Source organism: Carettochelys insculpta, chromosome 2 (assembly GCF_033958435.1).
Source record: "Carettochelys insculpta isolate YL-2023 chromosome 2, ASM3395843v1, whole genome shotgun sequence".
In the NCBI taxonomy this organism is placed as follows: Eukaryota; Metazoa; Chordata; order Testudines; family Carettochelyidae; genus Carettochelys; species Carettochelys insculpta.
The window spans coordinates 15,078,830-15,099,802 of NC_134138.1; the positions used below are offsets into that span (position 1 = coordinate 15,078,830).

The window sequence follows — 20,973 nt, forward strand, 5'->3', positions numbered from 1 at the left end:
AAATGTGTTTTAGTTTTCATTACAAGAGTGACATCTAGTGGCGAATAGTCACAGAGAGGTAGCCATGTTAGTCTGTATCCTCACAAAACAGAAAAACAGTTTTGTAGCACTTTAAAGCCTAACAAAATAATTTATTGTGTGATGAGCTTTCATGGGACAGACCCATTTTTTCAGATCTGGAATTCTGATGATCTGTGCTCTTCTTTTTACAATAATTTAAAATACTGTATTGCCTAATTTTCGAAAAAATTTACAAGGTATTTCACAGGAATATTAAAAAATATAAGTTAGTAAATAATTAATTAAATAAATAAATAAGAAACTATCTGTGTTGCAAATGGTCATATTGTAATAAAAATATAAACCTCAGATTCCAAAATGAATCCACTAGTTTTAGGCCATCTAAGTTGTCTGATATTTTGGAGGTGCTAAGTGATATTAATGTAGCTGTGTAATGAGCAAACCAGTTAAAAGTGAATAGAGCATAAAGAATGTTAAGTATGGATGGGGCGGTGTGTGGGTGCAAAATGACCTCCAAATTTTTTTAATTCCTTGTATAAGCCATTAACTTTTTTTTTTTTTTTTTTTTAATTCCAGGTCAAAGTCTGGACATTTTCCCAGCTTTTGAGATTCCTGCAGTGGCTGATACACAAATGGACTTAATAAACATCAAGGAGGCTCTTGCATCAAATGATGACATTGCCTTGCAAAAGGGAAATTTTAGAAATGATACTCTTTTAATATGCACAGATAAAATGAATGGGAGTGCCCCCTGTAGCTACAGCAATACTGCAACTCTTGCTTATATGGCTAAAGATTTAGCGCAGGAGTATACAGTCAAGAAGGAAGTCCAAAGGAAAGCAGATGTATCCCATGAAAATGCATCAGTTTCAAATAAGGAAATTGCTTCAGGTTTGGGACCAGGCCTTTTAAAACAAAAAAGAGAAGACTTGCCAACTTCAGTGAATGTTTCATTAAAAGACAATAGGCTTGTGGATATGAAACTTAACAATAAGGAGTCCCGCACAAATGAACCCATATTAATCATTAGTGCTCTGTGCAATGGTGGAACACGTGGCCTCCTAGATAACACTGAGTTACGTCAAGCAGCTAACACTGATAATCCAGAAAATATTCTCACTTCAGATGAATTTACATTAAATGAACTAAACAGATGTGAAAAAGCGGTGGGTCAAGAGAACACAGCTCTGTTACCAGTGCTGAAAGAATTGCCAAGCGGTACTATTGATTTATTAACCCAGACAACAAAAGATGCCCTGGAGGTGAAGTCACTTGTGAAGGAGCAAAAAGCAGAGGAATGCGAAGACTTTATCCTGACGGCAGGGGTCATAAAAAGATCTTCGTCCATAATATCCGATTCAGGTATTGAAAGTGAACCCAGTTCAGTTGCTTGGTCTGATGCACGGAGCAGGGCTTTGGAGCTGCCCAGTGATCGTGAAATGCTTCAGCAGCTGGTACGGAGGCACACCATACACAGAAATTCTCTCGAGGGTGGGCATACAGAAAGCAACACAAGCTTGCCCAGTGGGATCCAAGCATCGCTGACGTCAATTAGCTCACTGCCTTTTGAGGAAGAAGAGAGGGAAGTGGAACTTACGAAGCTGACCAAATCTGTTTCCGCACCACAGATCAGCAGCCCAGAGGAGCCAACAGACCATAGAGATGTGTCGCAGGGTGATAAAGCAATCCTGGAAGTTGAGGAAGGGCCCCTGAAAAACTTCACAGAAGTGATGTGCAGAAGCACAGAAACACCAGGGAGCTTTTCTGAATACCAGCATTTCCCCTGCAGTGAGCAATCTGAACCACATATTGCCACAGGAGAGCATCCTAGCGCTGCTGTCAGACAAGGTAGCCGCAGCAATGAGCTGTCAGAAGCAGTGGGAGATAAGGAAGGCTTTGCCAAAAGACCCTGTAGTTTGGAACACACAAGACAACCTGTAAATCCAAAGCAGCACAGATGTGCTACCTCTAAATGTGAGGCAGTGCAGAGAAATAAAGAGTGCAGCTTGGAAACACCAAGCGTCAGCACCTACTTGGACCCCAGCAGCATACAGTTCAGTGCTTATAGTCAGGATCTGAAAGAAGCACATAAACCTATGCCCGAGGGGTTGAAAATAGGTCAAGATCTTTATTCAGCTGGTAGCATACTAGATATTGAGAATTTCTCACACAGCATGAGCCAGGCATCAGACTTTTGCTACACTGTTCCAGCCTCATCAGAGACCTCAACTGGGTTTGGCTCAACAAGAGGAGAGTGTGGTAGACCTTGCAGCAATGAACTTATGGTGTCCTGTGAAGAAATGCAAGGCTTGCAAGAAATTGAACTCAATGATGCATCTGCATTGGCAGACTTGGGGGCAGGATCTTATTGTGCTGAATGTCCTGAGGAACCAGAGAGTGCAGAGCATCATCTTGTGGCTAACAGGACTGAGTTTCTCTCTGTGGCTGCAGAGGGGGTAGCCCTGGAGAGCCGAAAGGCCGTGGAGGTGGTTAACCTGTCTGTTTCTTGCACGGCCACGTGTCTTCCTTTCTCCTCTGTGCTCAAAGAGACACCCACTGTGGCTGGCTTCTCCTCAAAGCAGGTTGCTTTCCCTATTACACGCCAGCCTTTAGGTTCATTCGGTGTTGTTGCCTACAATTCAGATGACACGGATGAAGAGGCCAATGAAAGAATGCTGAGGTAAGACCATCAAACGGCTTTCTTAATAGTGTTGCAGTAACACCTAGACACCCCAGCTGAAGTCAGGTCCCCACTGTGCTATTCAGAGCCAAATCTTGCCCTGAGGGGTTTACAATATAAATAATCCAGGAAGACAAAGGGTGGAAGAAAGTTTGGAGCACGACCCTCATTGTATAGATAAGAAACTGAGGCATAGACAATATGACTTGCCAAGTCCAGCAGGGACATTTCTGAGAACTCTGATCCCTGAATCAGTCTCCTTTCTCAGCCAGTATTTCCTTTCCCCTGACCTTGGGGTACTTACACTCATTGCCTGCCTGACAGCACAGTATGCAAACCTGCACATGGCAGAGATTCCTATTATGTTATGCATCCTGTGTGGTGCTGAGCAGAAATGGGAACACAAGCAGTTGTTTTAAAACACTGAAGCGGAGAAGGGACAGACTCTAAAAGAGCGGACATTCTGATTCCTGGCTCTGTTTATGTTGTTCAGTGAGCTCCTCTAACTCTGTGTGTAACTGGACCATGTAGTGGTTAGACTTACTGTTACATTTTCTACTGCACCCACTGGATTAGATTTGTCTCATCTGTCATCTCCTTCTCCAGTGAACCCAGGTCATCAGGCGTTTAGGCTCATATTCAGCAAAACACTTAAGTCTGTGCTTAAAGTTAAGCACATGCTGAATTCCTTCTCTGTTGAGCCCAGCCTGTGCTCAAGTGCTGTGCTGAACCAAGGGCCTTAAAGCCCATTGAGCAAGACCTGTATTGTGACTCCCTTCCCAACATTTTGGCAAGCAGTTACTTGCCTGAATAACCCCACTGTTTTCAATAGGGTTACTTACAATCTTAAATCATGTAGGGCAAGACCTAGATTATAACCCCTTCCTGACATTTTGGCAAAAAGTTACTCACCTGAAAAGCCCCACTGAATCCAATAGGATTGCTTGTGTGAGTGAGTACTCCTCAGTGAATAGGGTGGTCACAGCCTTTCCCAACAACTGAAGCTGATGTTTTCTCACTTTGGCTATGGAACATCATCTTAGGCATGACCCACTGAATTCTGAGGCTGTTCAAGGGGCTGAGCACCCTTCTGTATATCAGGCTACTTCCACAGTTGCATAAAGTGTGGAGTTAGGAGATAAGCACAAGGCCCTGGAGCTAGGAAATTTTAATCTATCGAAACTGCTCTGAGCTGGTGCATGTCTGGGTAAAAGCCACCATCCATCCTCTTTGAAGACACACAGATTTGCATCTATTTGTGCAACTCTTTGAGGGGTAGGAAGAGGAGGATGTCAGTTCTCCTCTGCCTAGCTCAGATTTATTTGTTAATGTGTGTCTTAATGAGCCCTGCTGGGTAGAGCTGAACATCACGTTTTCTGCAACATATCTGTGCCAGTCTTGACTCACCCTGTTAGGGTGACCTGAAGATTCTTTGCAATTAACCCAGTTAGACCATAGAAGGTTTAGGTACTACTGAGAGGTTCCCTCCTACCAGTGTATAGAGGTGGCTGACCCTCTTTACGGTCACATGTTATCTTCCTTCCCCTTCAACCTCCCTTTGTCATCCTAACCTGTAGGACAGAGTGTACAGGCTTTCATCTTCAACCTGCCAAAGGGATTTATTGTATGAATTTGTTCCTAGATTAAAGGTTTTATTGTTGAACACCCAGTTCTCTGTATGATTAATTAGTGTGTTCTCCAGTTTTTATCAGGCCAAAGAAAAGTTTAAAAAAGAACTGAAGATTGAAGGCTTTCTGTACAGTGACTTATCTGTACTAGCTTCTGATATCCCATATTTTCCACCAGAGGAAGAGGAAGAAAATTTAGAAGATGGGATTCACCTGGTAGTCTGTGTCCATGGACTCGATGGTAAGGCCAAAGAGAAATGTGCAGATTCAGATTAAAAATACAGAAGTTGAGAGGCTAAGCTGGTGTAACTCAGCATAGCCCATGGGTGTCTCTTATACCAAGCAAAGATCTGTCCCCTGGTATGTTGTTCTAGCACCTCTGGAAAGAAACTGACCAGAAATTCTAATATTTGACTCCACAAACACCTTTGTTACAAAATTGAATGTTTTGGCAGACTTATTCCCCGCCCCCCAGCCCCCAGCCCAACCTTTTCCTCTCAGTAATACTGTCAGCCTCACCAAAGCAATGCACAACCATTGATAATTAGCAAAATATCATCAAGCAAAAAGCAAACTTGGTTTAAATGTTGTCACTGAAGGAGAGAAGGTGGCTGGCTCTGGGGAAGGTCCGAGTAAGTACTGTTCACGATATAATGTATGAAACAAGAAAAGACATGTGATGGCTTGACTGTGTGTAAATCACAATGTACAGGCACAGAACTCCACAGGATACTCTTTGGGGTCACAAGCTGTCCTAGGCCTCGCCTGTTCTGCTTAGGAAAGAAGGCGAGTTATTGGCTTTTGTTCATAAAAGGGCGGCCTATTCCCCCATCTCCACTGGCTAGCCAATAGAAGGTGAAATGGGAGAGGCACTGAGATCTCTACTCCCTGTCAGTTGCCATCCCTTGACTTCCTCGGGAATATTTGGATGCAAAGTCATGGGAATTCCTTTCTTACTGCTGCTCTCCTGCATGGCTGCATCAGGGCTAGCCCGAAAGCGTGGAGTCATCAGCAACAGCCGCTCTCACCACAGCAACTCCAGGGGCAGCGGTGAAATCTGAAAAGAACACAGTGAACAGAATCTGGATTGTTTACCCTCCTGTGAAATGAAATCTGTTTGATCAAGTGATGTTTCTTTTTAGGGAACAGCGCAGACCTACGATTGGTAAAGACTTTTATAGAACTGGGACTCCCTGGTGGAAAGCTGGACTTCCTAATGTCTGAAAGAAACCAGGTAACATAAGGCCACTTTCTGCCCTCCTTTGTATCAATGCAGTTCCACCGAAGTCACTGAAACTTAGTCCTTGCAGAGCAGATGTCAGGGGACTGACTGCCTATGTAGAAGCTCAGCAGAAAAGAACTTGGGGATTACTGTGGATGAGAGGCTGAATATGTGTGCCCTTGTAACCAAGAAGGCTATCGGCATATTGGGGTTCATTAGGAGAAGCACGTCCAGCACATCTAGAGAAGTTATTATTCCCCTCTACTGGACACTGTTGAGGCCACATCTGGAGTATTGCGTCCAGTTCTGGGACCCCCAATATAGAAAGGATGTGGACACATTGGAGAGGATTTAAGGGAGGGCAACAAAAATGATTAGGGGGCTGCAACACATGACCTATGAGGAGAGGATGAGATTTGGGCTCATTTAGTTTGTGGAAGAGAAGACTGAGGGGCAATATGATAGGAGCCTTCAACTTCCTGAAGCAGGGCTTTAAAGAGAATGGAGAGAGACTGTTCTCACTGATGAAAGATGGAGAACAGGGAGCAATGGTCTGAAGTTACAGAGGGAGAGGTATAGGTTTGATATGAGGAAAAAGTATTTCATCGGGAGGGTGTTGAAGCGCTGAAATGCGTTACCAAGAGAGGTGCTGGAATTTCCATCCCTAGAGGTTTTTATGTTCCAGCTTGACATAGTCATGGCTGGGATGATTTAGGTGGCGTTGATCTTGCTTTAGGCAGAGGGCTGGATTCAATGACCTCCTGAGGTCCCTTCCAGCCCTAGAATTCTTTGAATCTATGAATTGTATATATCAAAGAGGGGTTTTGTGGGGAGTGAGGACTGCAGGATTTAGTATGGGATACCCTTAGGGCCCTTCCAAATTCATGCTCGTGCAAAAGGCATCACAGACTGTGCAGTCTGGGCTTTTATGTGCATTTACCATGTACTCTACAGATTTCACAGGGGATATGAGTGATTCTGATATTGAAGGTCCTGACCAAAAGGGAGTGGTAGGAGATCACATGGTTATTTTAACAGAGTTGAAGTATTGTCACCCTTCCTTCTTCACTGCCTGTAGAGATGGGCAACTGAAATACAGAAGTTCTCATGCTGGCCAGGTGCCCCACACTGAACACAGCACCCCACCAGAAGCAGTACGGAGGTAAGGGTAGCAAGACCACCCCCATGTTGGCCTTACTTCTGTACAGCTGTTTTCACGTCTGGGTGGCTAGAGATTGGCAGCTGCTGACTAAGGGCTCAGCTCTGCAGACAACAGTGCAGCAGTAAGGTTAGCAACACAATATAATACCATCCTTACTTCTGTGCTGCTTCTGGCAGCTGCTCTGCCTTCAGAGCTGGATTCCTGACTGCTTTCCAGATGCCCCACTCTGAAGGCCATGCTGCTGCCAGTAGCTGTGCAGCAGTAAAGATAACAATACCGTAACCTCCATAAAATAACCTTGCGACCACTGCACACCTCTTTTATGGGTCAGGACCTCTACAATTATAACACCAATACATTTCAGATTTAAATAGCAGGAATCTTGAAATGTACCACTCTTAAAATTCTCTGACCATGAAATTGATTAAAATGGACCATGAATTTAGTAGGGCTCTAGATTTCCTGCACTAGCACTCACTCGTATCAATGGTACTGTTCCCCATTGGATGTCAGCTGTTGCTGGGCTGATCCTGCTTCCACTGAAGTTAATAGTACAATGTCCATTGGCATCAATGGTCCAATGATCAGAACTTTGGAAAAGAAAGAATTAAAAATCTCAGGTGAAATGGCAAGTCCAATACACCAGTACATCCATCTATGGCATGAGGTGCAAAATTACGCAGATCAGAAAGAAAATAGGCAGATTGATTACGTAAATTCTAAATGCTCAAGAGGATGCACTGGGTCTGCTTCGGGGATTTCTGCTGCTGGTTTCAGCTATAACATCAAACAGTTCTTTCCATTTTGATTTATTTGACCGTGTGCTAAATAATGTCCCCCCCTCACCCCACAAAGGTAATCCATTGCTCATGCAATGCAAAGCAATGGAAATGAAAAGGTCTGCCTTACAGGCATGTGATGTAGCATATTTAGTAGCTAAAGGGCCACGTTCATAAACAGAGTAAAGATTTCAGTGTCCAGTCAAAAGCCTTAATCAATTTCATAAAGCTTACTGGGAAAATTCAGGGCAAAATATTCCAATTTTGTTTGCAGCGTAGATCTTTTATCCAAAGGCAGGTTGCAACTGAACAATCTGCATTCTTGCCCAGTTCAAAATTCTGTTGGTGTCAATAACAATTCACAGAACACAGAATGAGGGCAAGTAATATTAATGATGATAATGGCTACGTCTACACGTGCAGCCAACATCGAAATAGCTTATTTCGATGTTGCGACATCGAAATAGTCTATTTCCATGAATAACGTCTACACGTCCTCCAGGGCCGGCAATGTCGATGTTCAACTTCGACGTTGCTCAGCCCAACATCGAAATAGGCGCAGCGAGGGAACGTCTACACGTCAAAGTAGCACACATCGAAATAGGGATGCCAGGCACAGCTGCAGACAGGGTCGCAGGGCGGACTCAACAGCCAGCCGCTCCCTTAAAGGGCCCCTCCCAGACACAGTTGCACTAAACAACACAAGATACACAGAGCTGACAACTGGTTGCAGACCCTGTGTCTGCAGCATAGATCCCCAGCTGCCGCAGAAGCAGCCAGAAGCCCTGGGCTAAGGGCTGCTGCCCACGGTGACCATAGAGCCCCGCAGGGGCTGGAGAGAGAGCATCTCTCAACCCTCCAGCTGATGGCCGCCATGGAGGACCCGACAATTTCGACGTTGCGGGACGCGGATCGTCTACACGGTCCCTACTTCGACGTTGAACGTCGAAGTAGGGCGCTATTCCTATCTCCTCATGAGGTTAGCGACTTCAACGTCTCGCCGCCTAACGTCGAAGTTAACTTCGAAATAGCGCCCGATGCGTGTAGACGCGACGGGCGCTATTTCGAAGTTGATGCCGCTACTTCGAAGTAGCGTGCACGTGTAGACGCAGCTAATATGTGGCAAATTTGCCAAAGGCTCTCGGTGCACTTTACAAACATAAAAGAATTAAGCCTTACATCACATCTGTCTACTGTTGCAGAGTGCATGGGGTGAGGCAATATAGCATTCATTTTATAGTACAGGAAACCAGCACACAGCAAACCCCAGCAGCCTGGTGTGGGTCACAGAACAAGGCCGGGACAGCATTAGAAACTGAGCCCATGTCTTGACCCTTCCTGCTGTAGGTTTAGCTTGCCATATCCTCTTACCTGCCTGAATCAGAGACCCATACAGAGACTGTAAACAGATCCTCAATGCAAGCTGTCTAGCCAAATTTTGCCTTACAGGTAAAAATGTGGTTCTATGGCATCTGAAAAGGCACTGAAATGAAATTGAGGAGACGGGTGAAATAGGAAGACTCTCTGTTTGTTGTGTCTAGGATTTACACTTGGCTTAGTGTTTTTCCACTTCTAAATAACCTATAAGATTTGAGATAATGAGCTTAGGAGGAAATCATTAATTATCAATGCAGACAACATAAACAGGCAGGAGGTTAGTAGATATTATTTAGTTTATGAGAACATTTGTTTTACGGCAGCCCTGGAAATTGGATATGGGCATGTTCTCCTTTGCAAGAACTGCAATTAGTGAGATGAAGTTTGTCACAAAAGCATTAATTACTAGATATGTTCTCCTAAAATATCTATTCCAACACTTGATGATTGTTTCCCTGGCATCTCATTAGTTTTGAATTTGATTTAGAGTCCTGACACAGTTCTAAACAAGATTACTCTCTTGCAGTTCTCTAGACTAGACAATTTATAGTTTGTTTTGTTGTATCACAAATGGCAGCATTGCCACATGCCACAAATAACTTAGTCTGCTGATATCCATCATGCTGCTGATTAACTGTCAAACAGCACATGGTATTGTGTGATGGTAGCAAACATTTTTTTTGTTAACTTTATTAGGGTCAACATAGCCTGATACCATAGACTAGTCTAGCTTGATAATCCACTAAGTCCTCAGGGCTGTAAAATATTAAAACCCCACAGAAATATAGTTCTTTGAGTGATTGCTCATGTCCATTCCAAGATGGGTGTGCGCGGGTGCATGCCCAGTTGCCAGAAGCTTTTTGCCCTAACCAGTAGCCATAGGGTTGATGTGCCACCCCCTTGAGTGACGCTGATATGGTGACCAATATATTCATTGCCCAACCCCCCACCCACCCACTCAGTTCCTTCTTGCTGTGCTGCCAGTCATTGGAGCTCTTGCTTTCTCTGCTCAATTCTTTAGCTTATAGCCTATTGTAGTGTAAATAGTTCTTGAAGAAGTGTAAAATAGTTTTAATACTTGATAGTTAGTGTTTTAACTAATAGCCAAAGCTGGGCTTTCCGTCCCCCTCAGCACGAAGCTGGACTTTACATCCCCCTCAGCACATCGGCCCTGGGGAATGTCTGGCTCCCCAGGCTTTAAGATTTGTTCAAAATGCAGCAAACGTATGCCCAAAAGTGACCCCCCATTCAGCCTGTTTGATTTGCTTGGGAGAAGGACACTTGCGCGATCACTGTCCAATTTTTAAGGCCTTTAAGCCCAGAACTTTGAAAGATAGGGCCTAATGCCTTAAAGTCCTCTTGATGGAGGGAGCTCTTAAACCTCAAGAGTCTCCAGCAGGAGCAGAGAGTGAAGAATCCTTGGTGCAAAGTGCACTGGTGCTGTCAACCACAGTGCCACCTCAGGACTCCCAGCACTGAGAGCAAGTGCAGGCACCATCGTCTTCTCAGCACCATAGGAGTCAGTCTCCAGTGCCGATGAAGAGGAGGAGGCACGAGGGGCATCACTCGCTGAAGTCAAAGCAGAGTGGCTTCAAGTTCAAGGCTCTGGCGCACACTGCTGAAGGGCAGGAGACTTGTCCGTTGAAGTCGCTGTGGAGCAACAGCCCACAGGCGCTGGACTTGCCTTCAATGCCAGAGGTGTTTTGAGTGACACAAGGACTTCTGCAGATGACGGTCCATCTATGAAGGACAGGTGCCTTAGCACTGAAACAGAGTGATCAGGGCTCATGGACGTGACACCGGCTCCAACCTCTGCGCTCACGCTGATGCTGGTACTGACACCGTATTCAGTGCTGAGCGCTCCAGTGCCGACCCAGCAGCCTGTGGGCCAGTTTCAGGTACCCTATTCTTCAGCACCAGCACCATCCTTGGCGTGCTTGACATCGGTGCCAACTCTGATGGCTCCACCACTGTCATCTGCTTCTGAATTGGTGTTAGTGTCAGACTCGAGGTCTGGACCAAGTGGGAGCTCAAGAATGTTGCACCTTAGCTGTCACAGGCACCGTAGTCGTCATTCAGACAATACGGCTTGGCCACCAGCTTCACAGCCGACTCAACAGTGACCTTTCTGGATCCCATGAGCATTTCATGAGGTGCAGGGCCAGGCTGTTGGAGTGCCTTTAATGGTGCCGGGGCCCTGCCAATCCCACATTCGGCATCATCAGCATCACTGGGAGCCCACCACCGGAACAAAGACAGGAAGTGGCGGTCATTGTGGAACCACCGCATCTACTTCATCAGCGTTGACCTTGGCATCATCGTTGGTGCCTTCACAGTGGGACTGGACACTTTTGGTTCCAGCACCATCTGTAATTGTACCTCTGGTGATGATGGGGCAGGTACCAGCCCTGGCACCAGCACTGACTTAAGTGCAGGGAGCTGTAACAGTGCTGTTTGTGCCACCTGTGACAGGGTTTCCTGGGCAGCTGGTGCCCATGCCAGCGCCGCCTACGGTGCTCCCCGGTTTGCCCATAATTTCCATGTGGAGCCAAGTGCCTGAACAGGTCACTAGTGCCCTTCCCCCTAAATGGAGGTGCAAGGGCTATTATCTTCTTTCTCCCCGGATGAGGTGGTGGCAGGCTCTTTGGACTCAACTATACTAGAGGATGGCAGGGTTTTTCAACAGCGACTTAGGAGAGTGGCCCAAAACTTGGGGGTGCTAGCAGAGGAGGTCCACGATGAAATGGACCCCATCATGGATATTTTGTCCTCTGCAGGCCCCACCAGGGTGCCCCTGCCCATAATCAAAACAATTGCTATTACAGCTAAAATGGTATGGCAGACCCCTGCTTTTGCCCTTCCTACAGCCTGTAGGAATGAGAGATGGTACTTTGCCCCATCCCAGGGCAATGAATATTTGTTCACGCACCCCCATACACACCTCACTCCCTGGTAGTGGATGCTGCTAACCATAGAAAGCGCCAAGGGCTCCAGGGTCCCTCCCCAAAAAATAGAGACGCTAAACACTTGGACCTCTATGGCAGGAAGGTCGATCCAATGGGAGGGTTGCAATTAAGAATTGCTTACCAGCAGGCTCTGGTTCGCACATGTGCATATAATACAGTCAGCACCCTGTCTAGGTTCTCTGATATGGTGCCACCTGAAGCCAAGCATGTATTTCAGCGCCTCATTAGTAATCTTTGAAATGGCAATTTGCATGGCCATTTTGAAGATTTGGGCTAGTGTAGATGTATCCAGTGAGTTTCTATGCCTTTTACTCCTGTTAGCCCCGTCGATGCAGTGCATCTAAGAGAACATGTGAGGGGGTGTATTCCTCCTGCATCATCAACAGACTTGCTTGCTATATTCCAACTAATTAAGACTAATTAATGTGAGCCCACCGACAGCAGGGGGCTTCCACAAACCTTTGACAGAGACTACTTATCAATGTTTCACAGTCATACTGGAAGGGCATAAATAGAGGGGTTCCATAGGGATTAATTTTGAGACTGGTTCTGTTCAACATCTTGATGACCTTTTGATGGGTCGAGTTCTAGTATTCTGTGAAATGTCACCTGGGTAGAATCTTGATGGGTCGAGTTCTAGTATTCTGTGAAATGTCACCTGGGTAGAATTTGGCCTGTAGATTCCTCATTACTGTTAGCAAGGACAGAACCAGCCAGCCTGTGTGAATTTGCAGCATTAGCCCAGAGGAGGAAAAACATCAAATCTGCTTGCTTGCAATTTGAGCATATTAAATATAGAGTCATTGAGGGACAATATAGATAGAACTCCTTAAAGCTGCTTTTACACAGTCATTTTTGGAGGAGTAATGCAACTTCCAGGGTGCATAAAGAAAAGGAACAATTGAATCTGTGGCCTTTTTTCCCCTTGTTCTTATTTTATTGATTGCATTTTTCCTCAGAAATGTCATTTGGCTAGTTTGGCTTTGTTCAGCAATGCGGTACATTGACCCTTATGTCATCATCTGACATCATTCTCTGTTCACCAGACTGATACTTTTGCTGATTTTGATACCATGACTGACCGATTGCTGGATGAAATTATTCAACATATCCAGTTGTACAACCTCTCCATCTCCCGGATAAGGTAACACACAGCTGACACTACAAATCAATAGAATCATTTTTCCACTATTATGGGGCCTAGTCCAAAACCTATTCATGGCAATGAGAGTTTGTTTGCCATGGACTTAATAGGCTTCACAATGTGTATGAATATGTTATTTATGTTCTCCATATCTGGCAAAGGAGCTGCTGAGATAGAAATGTCATGGAGGGTAAAGGATATGGAAAAATATGATTAAAGGACATTAATGAACAATCTGTTTAGAGTCAGAGCCAATCCACATGGAACAAAAGATAGCAATGTATGCCACACAACTTTGAAGTTAAGGAACATATAGACTGTTCATGTATTAGTGTGCCATTTTGTCTCTTCCTACAGCTTTATTGGTCACTCCCTCGGTAATGTCATCATCCGATCAGTACTAACTCGGCCCAGATTTCGCTATTATCTCAACAAGTTACACACCTTCTTGTCCCTCTCTGGGCCTCATTTAGGGACCCTATACAACAACAGTACTTTGGTTAGTACAGGTAAGAGTTAATGCAAAAGGCTACAATTTGTTTTTGTATGTAGTAGTACCTGTAAGAGACCACTGTGTGACTGGGACAATGGTACTGACTAGTTTTAGTGTGTTTCGCTAACTAGAACTGTGGGAATTATTCACACCAGACCTCCAATCACCTCCATTTACCTTCAGGCTTCTTTTTAGCTACATTCAGGAATTTTGGACAGCTTCTTTAATAAGGAAAGCCAGAAAACGTGGGCTGAGACTAGGTACTTGCATGTGTTCACTAAATCTCAGCTCCCAACACACACTTTGTCATCTGAATGTAATTGTTTCTGCAGGATCCCCACTGTCAGGGAATCTTCCAGCCAAGAAATGCCTCTGGTATCAGTAATATAGTACCCGCAAATAAGGAGATGGGATAAAGCCTATTCCTTAAGCCTCTCTAGAGCTAGTCTCTGCAAAAGGGTATCCTTAGGGCTGAGGGAGGAGAGGTATGCTGCTGGGGAGGTAGCTTTCCTTGGTTAAGATCACCTGGATTTTTATTGTCTCAGATCATGGAAGCACAGACTACAATATAGCTCTGAAACTTTCTAGCAACTAACCACTAGCATAAGAAGAAATGTAGAATACTGATGACCAATTGCCTTGGCAACTCTAGCTCTAGAATATTTAGTCAAAATTCCTTTACCATGGATGGGATTCTTTCTTTTTAAGACTTCTGGTTTGACATTTACAAATGTGATGTTCTCACATGTTGATTGGCATTCTAGGCCTATGGCTCATGCAGAAGCTGAAAAAATCAGGATCGCTTTTGCAGCTGACCTTTAGGGACAATGCTGATCTGCGCAAATGTTTCCTCTATCAGCTCAGTCAAAAAACAGGTGAGTGAATGTCTCGGTGGAGAGCAAATTCTCTCAAGTGGTGTCTTGTACTGAGATGCTCTTCAGTAAATGAAAGAAGTCATCTATATTTGGTCAGTGACTTTAGCTAATTGTGGTCGGTCATGGGCAGGGGAGTGGAAACAAAGCGGAGAAAAGGGAGGGTGGGCCGGTGGGAGGAGGGCATTGGGCCTGAAGCAAAACTATTATATGTGCTCCTCTATCTAATCTTATCTGTTTTACCTGTGTTTTTCTGGGCTATGTCTAAACAGCAGTGTTATTTCAAAATAAGCTATTCTGGAAGAGATTTTAAGTTACAGCAATGCATTCTCAATAACACTGGGCTTTTAATTACTCAGTATAAAATAATGAGGAGTTAAGCGGCACCTTAAAGCCTAACATTTATTCGGACATAAGCTTTGTGAACTGGAACCCACTTCATCGGATGCATGCTTCAGACTAATAGACTAACACAACTACCCCTCTGAAACTTGTCAGTAGAGTATAATGTGTAGATCCTTTTTTAAAAATAAAACTACTCCAGAATCTACAGTAAGAGTAGAAGCCCTCATTCAGATCCCCCCCTTAGAATCATAGGGTTGGAAAAGACCTGAGGAGGTCATCAAGTCCAACCCTGGCAGAAAACATGACCAGCTCCAACTAAATCAAAGCAGGCAGGGCTTTGCCAATCCAGGATTTAAAAACCTCTAGGGAAGGGGATTCTACCACCCCATCTAGGTAACCCATTCCAGAGTTTCACCACTCTACTAGCAAAATAGTTTTTCCAAATATCCAGCCTTGCACTCCCCCACCACAGCTTGATATCATTGTTTCTCTTTCTGTCATTACTGAGAACAGCCTCTCTCCAGCCTCTTTGGAATCTCCTTTCAGGTAGTTGAAGGCTGCTAGCAAGTCTCCCCTCACTCTTCTCTACATTAAATACGCACATAGGAATCTCTTTTCTGCATCTCATTTCTGAGAATTGGTAGTATTTAAAAACACCCAACCAAACAAAACCCAACAACAAAATCCCTAATAGAATGGAAGTCCCTTGCTGAAGAACCAGAGGGTATCAAACAAGAATTCCGATTGAAACGGACGGGGCAGTTCGCGTATGTAACGTTGCTCATGTGCATAGGAATTTGTAAGACTGGGGACTTAGATTTAAAGCTGTTTGGGTCAGAGGCAATCCCTTTATTTTTTCTTGTTAAGCATCTGGTCCACATGGATGCTAGAAACAACTAATTCCATCACAGCTTGCAACAGTGACATCAGTGGTTTGCACTAGCCCCATTCTGTTCTTTGAAGTATTCTACTATATAACTATTCTTTCTCAACTTTGTGGTACATTTTAAAACAAATTGAATCATGCCATGCTCCTAAGAAAGAGCTGTGTAAGTCTGTCACCAACAGAAGCTGCTTCAGTCAGTTACTGCCTCACCCACGTTTTCTCTCTAAGGTTACATATACACAGCAGCATTACTCTGAAGTAAATTATTCCACAAAAGATTTTCTGGAATAGCTTATTTCTAAACTACGCATGCCCCTTTCAGAAGGGGCACGAAAATGAGTGGATTGAAAATGCTAATGAGGTGCTGATATGAATATTCATCAACTCATTTGCATAATGGCAGCTACTCACCATATTGAAAGTGCTTCTTTCAAAATACAAAATAGCTGTGTAGATGGGGTTCCTTTCAAATAACTTTGAAATACTCTTGTTAATATTTGTGTAGATTTGTTGTATTGATAGATTGTGGAGATATGTATTTTTATGTATTCCTTTGTTACAGGTCTTCAGTATTTTAAAAATGTTGTTTTGGTGGCATCTCCGCAGGATCGATATGTCCCATTTCATTCAGCAAGGATAGAAATGTGCAAAACTGCACTTAAAGACCGGCACACTGGTATGATAAGACCCTTTCTGTATTCATAAAATCATTGAGTTGATTGTTTGTGTGTTAAAGCCTTTTGTACAGCTGAGGATGTTGCATCAGAATGGGTTTTTTGCATTTACCATTTACAAAATAATGTTAACAAATGTTAATTTTTAAGCTGGACAATTTTCTCAGCACACAGGAAGCTCTTGAAATTCATGCAGGATCTACTTAAAAAGCTCTTTCTGTGAAGAAAACAAATTTCATTCAAGATTTTTATTAAAGGCTTCCTCCCTCCATTTTTTGTTTTTTTTAAAAAAGGGGTGGTAATTACAATGACAAAAGAATTGGTTGCCAGCACTGCTGTTTTACCAGTATTCTTTCGCCTTTGTTTCTCATCATGAGCCTGGTCCAAAGCACATTGAAATCAGTGGGGTTCTTTCCTTTATTTTCAATAGACTTTGGATCCTAGCCCTTATGATTTGAGCTTCATTCCCCTCTGAAGTCCTTTCTGATTGAGAGCAAATTCCTTGACATTAGTGAAGACTCTGCCTCTGCTCTTATCAATATTGTCTTTGTTGATAATGAAAAATAACTCAGGGACAAATAGGTTGTTCATTTAGAGGACCCCCACAGCTCCTTTTGAATGGACATGTCATAAATAATGACAAAGGCATCACAATATGATTCATCTGCTACCGGCTTCCTGTGAACAATTGGTTTGAATGGGGATATTCCTGATTTACGCTGGGGTGAGAGAGAAGAGACACCCATGCCCAAAGGTCAGAAAGGATGCTTGGTATTATCAGTCTCATCTATAGTACTTTCCCAACACTGTCCCCACTGCTTTACTCCAGCCAGGACAGCACTTCAAGAGGGAAGAACATCTTCCCACCCATTCCCACGTGTTCCTTTCACAGGAATGCACAGGGCCTATTAGAGTCCAGATTCAGTATAAGTCATTCAGTTCTAAGAAAGCAATAGCCAGTTTCCAGCTTCCTAAAAACATCTGAATGTAATGTCATGGGAATGGACCAGCAGGGTTTTCCTGGCTTATCTGTGCCCCCTTTGAATTGCAAAGGAGCAGTCTGCCCTATTACTAGCCCATCTGAGGTTCTTTTGAAATTGGGCTTGAAGTGTAATATTTTGACTGCCTCTTCAAATCTCTTTCAGGTCCCATTTATGCAGAGATGATAAACAACCTCCTCCAGCCTTTGGTTGAGGCAAAGGACTGCACTTTAATCAGACACAACGTGTACCATGCACTCCCAAACACTGCCAACACTCTTATCGGACGGGCAGCTCACATAGCAGTGCTGGACTCTGAATTATTCCTGGAGAAGTTTTTCCTTGTGGCAGGACTTAACTACTTCAAATAACACTCAGAGAACTGGTAACAAAGGAAAAGCAGTGTGTTCAAGGGTGGAGAATCCCTTAGCCAAAAGAGCGCAGTATGAGAAATGAGATACATGCACGTGATGAGGTGGGACCCTAACACTCCTCACATTTTCATTTATGTTTCAGAGAATAAAGTGCTATGGCTTTAAGGTATTCAAACTTCCAAATATTGGTGCTTTTGGAAGACACAAATATTCATGTTCCGATTCTATGTTCTCTTTTGATTGTTCACCTAAAACACAAACCACTTCAGAAACAGAGAACAAAAAGAAGAAAGCCAGCTCCAGAGCTCAACATGATTCTGAGCTGTATTAAATATCAGCCCAGGGACATGGTCTTCTTCGACTTCACACTCATGTTCTTAATAAGAAAGCTATACATCTGTAGCACTTTTGTTAGGGGTAATTAATGCAAGAGAAAACAAGCATATATGAACTCAGGTTAAAACCTCCTTTTCAATGAACGGAATAATATAAAATGGATTTATGTGGTCAGAATCCTTGCTAGCTTCAAATGTTCCATTTGTTTAAAGAAGATGCACAGATGGTTCCATTATGTGCACTTATTTGTAACGTTATACGCTCAAGGCATGGAAAGGGGAAATGAAATATTTAAATAAAAGGAAGGAATCTTTATAAAGCCTTTAAAAACTCCATTTCATGTTAAATTAATGAACTTGAAATAGAAGCAGTCAAACAAGAGGAGTATATTGGAATAATCATGGGATACAGTCACCTTCTGTTTGTATTTCTTCTGTTTACATTTATGGATGTACATTTTTTTGCTTGTCTTTATAACCAAGATACATTCTTTATTATTATTTTTTTTAAATCTGTACCTAAGTACATGGACCCCAATGTTCAAAAATGTTGGTATTTTGAGCAGCTATTCAAAGTCATGCCAGTGATCGTGCTACCAAACCAATCAAAGACAGTAGGCTGTAGCTCTCAACAATAGTTTGCTAAATGCTTCTAAATATGGACTCCTCTATTAGACCCCCTCTGAAATATGTTCATCCCATCTGAAACAATGTATGCGGTCCCCATTACAACAGGATTAACACTGGTAAAAAAAGGTTTAAAAAGAAATTATTGAAAAATATCTGTGTTGTTTCCCAAAGTTAAACACTCCAATTTTTTTCAATTTTTGTGGGTGTTTTTTATTGAAACTTTTGTCAAAGATATGAGAAAGTCTAATGATAAATTTTGATAACTATTGGCTTAAGTTTACCTAACATAGCTGATCCATTTTAAATAAAAATAAGACATGTCTCTTTTTGAAAAAAAAAGGTGGAAAATATCAACAATTCTTCATAAAATATTTTGTTTTGAAACGGGGCAATTTTGTAATGAGAACCTTTGTGTTCAGAAAACTATTGACCAGCTCTACATATAGTGCACGATCTTGTAGGGTGCAGATCAACAGGGATGTTAGTAAGTGTTAAGAACCTAAAGTATGAATTAAGGTTAAGGAAATTAAATTCACTGAAAGAGGGGAGTTCAAAAGCTCTAGAGGAAAAAGAAATAGCGTGAATAACAAGGTGATTCATGTGAGTGGCTGACTTTAGGGAGAATATGTACTGAAAAAGATAATTAGGAAATAGAATAACTGGGCAAGCAACTGATGCAAAAATTTAAATACGCTTAACGCTAGCGTTTGACTCTCGATACCACAGTTGGTGCTAACAGCAAGGAGGTGGAATACAACTGTGGAAAATGGACAGGTATGCTGGACCTGCATACCATTTTCTGTCCCTTAAAGGTTATAGCTGACATGAAATAAACATTTATATAGCATCTTTGGAGACAAATATTAATCAACACTCCAGTGAGACAGGCAGATAAGTATTATCATCCCCCCTTACTGATGAGTAATGTAAAGCCAAAAGGGTATATGACTTGCCCAAGGCTAAAAAGAGAGTCCATATCAGAGACAGGCTGGGACCACAGGTATCCTGGCTCCCAGGACTGTGCTCAGTCCAGCAAAATCATACCTCTGCAATTTTAGTGCTAACTAATCTTATTTACCACAGTTTGTCTCCTTTTGTGTCAATATTCATACCACAGTTCTAACAATAATGACAGTAGTGTATATGGATTGGGTTTCATAGAATTAGAAGGTAGACTTTTTGCCTTTATTTGATTTTTTATGACAGAAAATATTTTATACAGAAACAGTGTGCTTATTTCCATCTCTTATACTTGAATATTTATACCATTCAATTTGCTAGCACTCATTGAGTCAGGAAGAACTCTGAAGAGTACTGATTCCTACATTCAGATTTATGGTTTCAACCTTTGGAACAATTTTACTTTGCATTTATCCATTTGGCGCAATGCCCTGCTCCTAGTGTGTGTGTGTGTGTGTGTGTGTGTGTGATGCTCCTAAGTCAATGGGAGTGTTGCATAAAATGAGTGGCAGGATTGTCCCTATGCTTATAATAATATTCATTAAAGGCCTGATCCAAAGCCCATGGAAGTCAGTGGGACCTTGCCATTGATTTCAACAAGAGTTGGCTTAAGCCAACACAAACCGGTCCCTTGGAGGACATTACAGCCAGCTGCCATGGTTCTAAGGTAAGGCCTAGCAATGCCATTCTTTTAAAATGTCTGGTTGTTGACGTTGTGATAAATATTGGCAATAACAGTCTGGTCTGATGTTGATTTTAAGCTCTCCAGTGTCTTGGGGTTTTATTTCCTTGTTTAATTGGGGCTGTGTCTTTGTAAACCTATCTTACCTAGAAGTATATATTCCAGATGTGCAGAGACTACATGCAGCCATTATAATGTATATAACATTTTAAATGTTAAAACCTCATTAAACTGACCAATTTGGACTCATTTGGAAAGACTTTGTATGTCAATTTCTATTGGAATGTATAACCATATTAACAACTATCCTTTGGAGTAAACAAAACATCTGAATTGGTGGTTGCCTAGGATCATGATTATACTGCAGACTTCGGGGTTTGTGGTTATTTGTGAAGACTACCTTTAATACTGGTTGAACTTCTCTAGTCTGTCATTCTCCTGTCCGGCAACATCTGTAATCTGGCATGATTCTAATTAGCCAGATAAACACTTATCATGAGCATGGCCAAGTTTCCTGTGGCCACATAAAGTTTGCTTACAGCCAACAGTCCTGGCTCTCAGTGGTCTGTGCAATTATGTCACTATAATTTACCTCTAAATGTTTTCTAAGGGCCCAGTAAGCAGTGGAAGTTTTGGCAATGTGCTAGACTACATTGACCTCCTGTGGTCCAGCAAATTCTCTTGTTTGGTTATTAAGGCCCTAATACAAAGCACTTTGCCATCAATTGCTAACTTTTCACTGTGTTCAGTGGACACTGGATCA

The 20,973-nt window shown here is 42.8% G+C and overlaps 1 protein-coding gene across 2 annotated transcripts in view; it reads left to right on the forward strand.

Moving 5' to 3' along the window:
• Positions 1-20,710, forward strand: part of FAM135B (family with sequence similarity 135 member B) — a 225,073-nt gene extending 204,363 nt beyond the window's left edge. The window contains exons 13-20 of one of the 2 annotated variants that reach the window (XM_074986620.1): positions 598-2,701; positions 4,404-4,570; positions 5,472-5,563; positions 12,882-12,979; positions 13,337-13,488; positions 14,237-14,347; positions 16,138-16,251; positions 17,395-20,710. In XM_074986620.1, the coding sequence (XP_074842721.1) occupies positions 598-2,701; positions 4,404-4,570; positions 5,472-5,563; positions 12,882-12,979; positions 13,337-13,488; positions 14,237-14,347; positions 16,138-16,251; positions 17,395-17,600 (3,044 nt within the window). In that variant the 3' untranslated portion in view covers positions 17,601-20,710. The remainder of the gene's footprint in view (positions 1-597; positions 2,702-4,403; positions 4,571-5,471; positions 5,564-12,881; positions 12,980-13,336; positions 13,489-14,236; positions 14,348-16,137; positions 16,252-17,394) is intronic. The other variant, XM_074986621.1, reaches the window with a different exon arrangement.
• Positions 20,711-20,973: the final 263 nt, after the last annotated feature.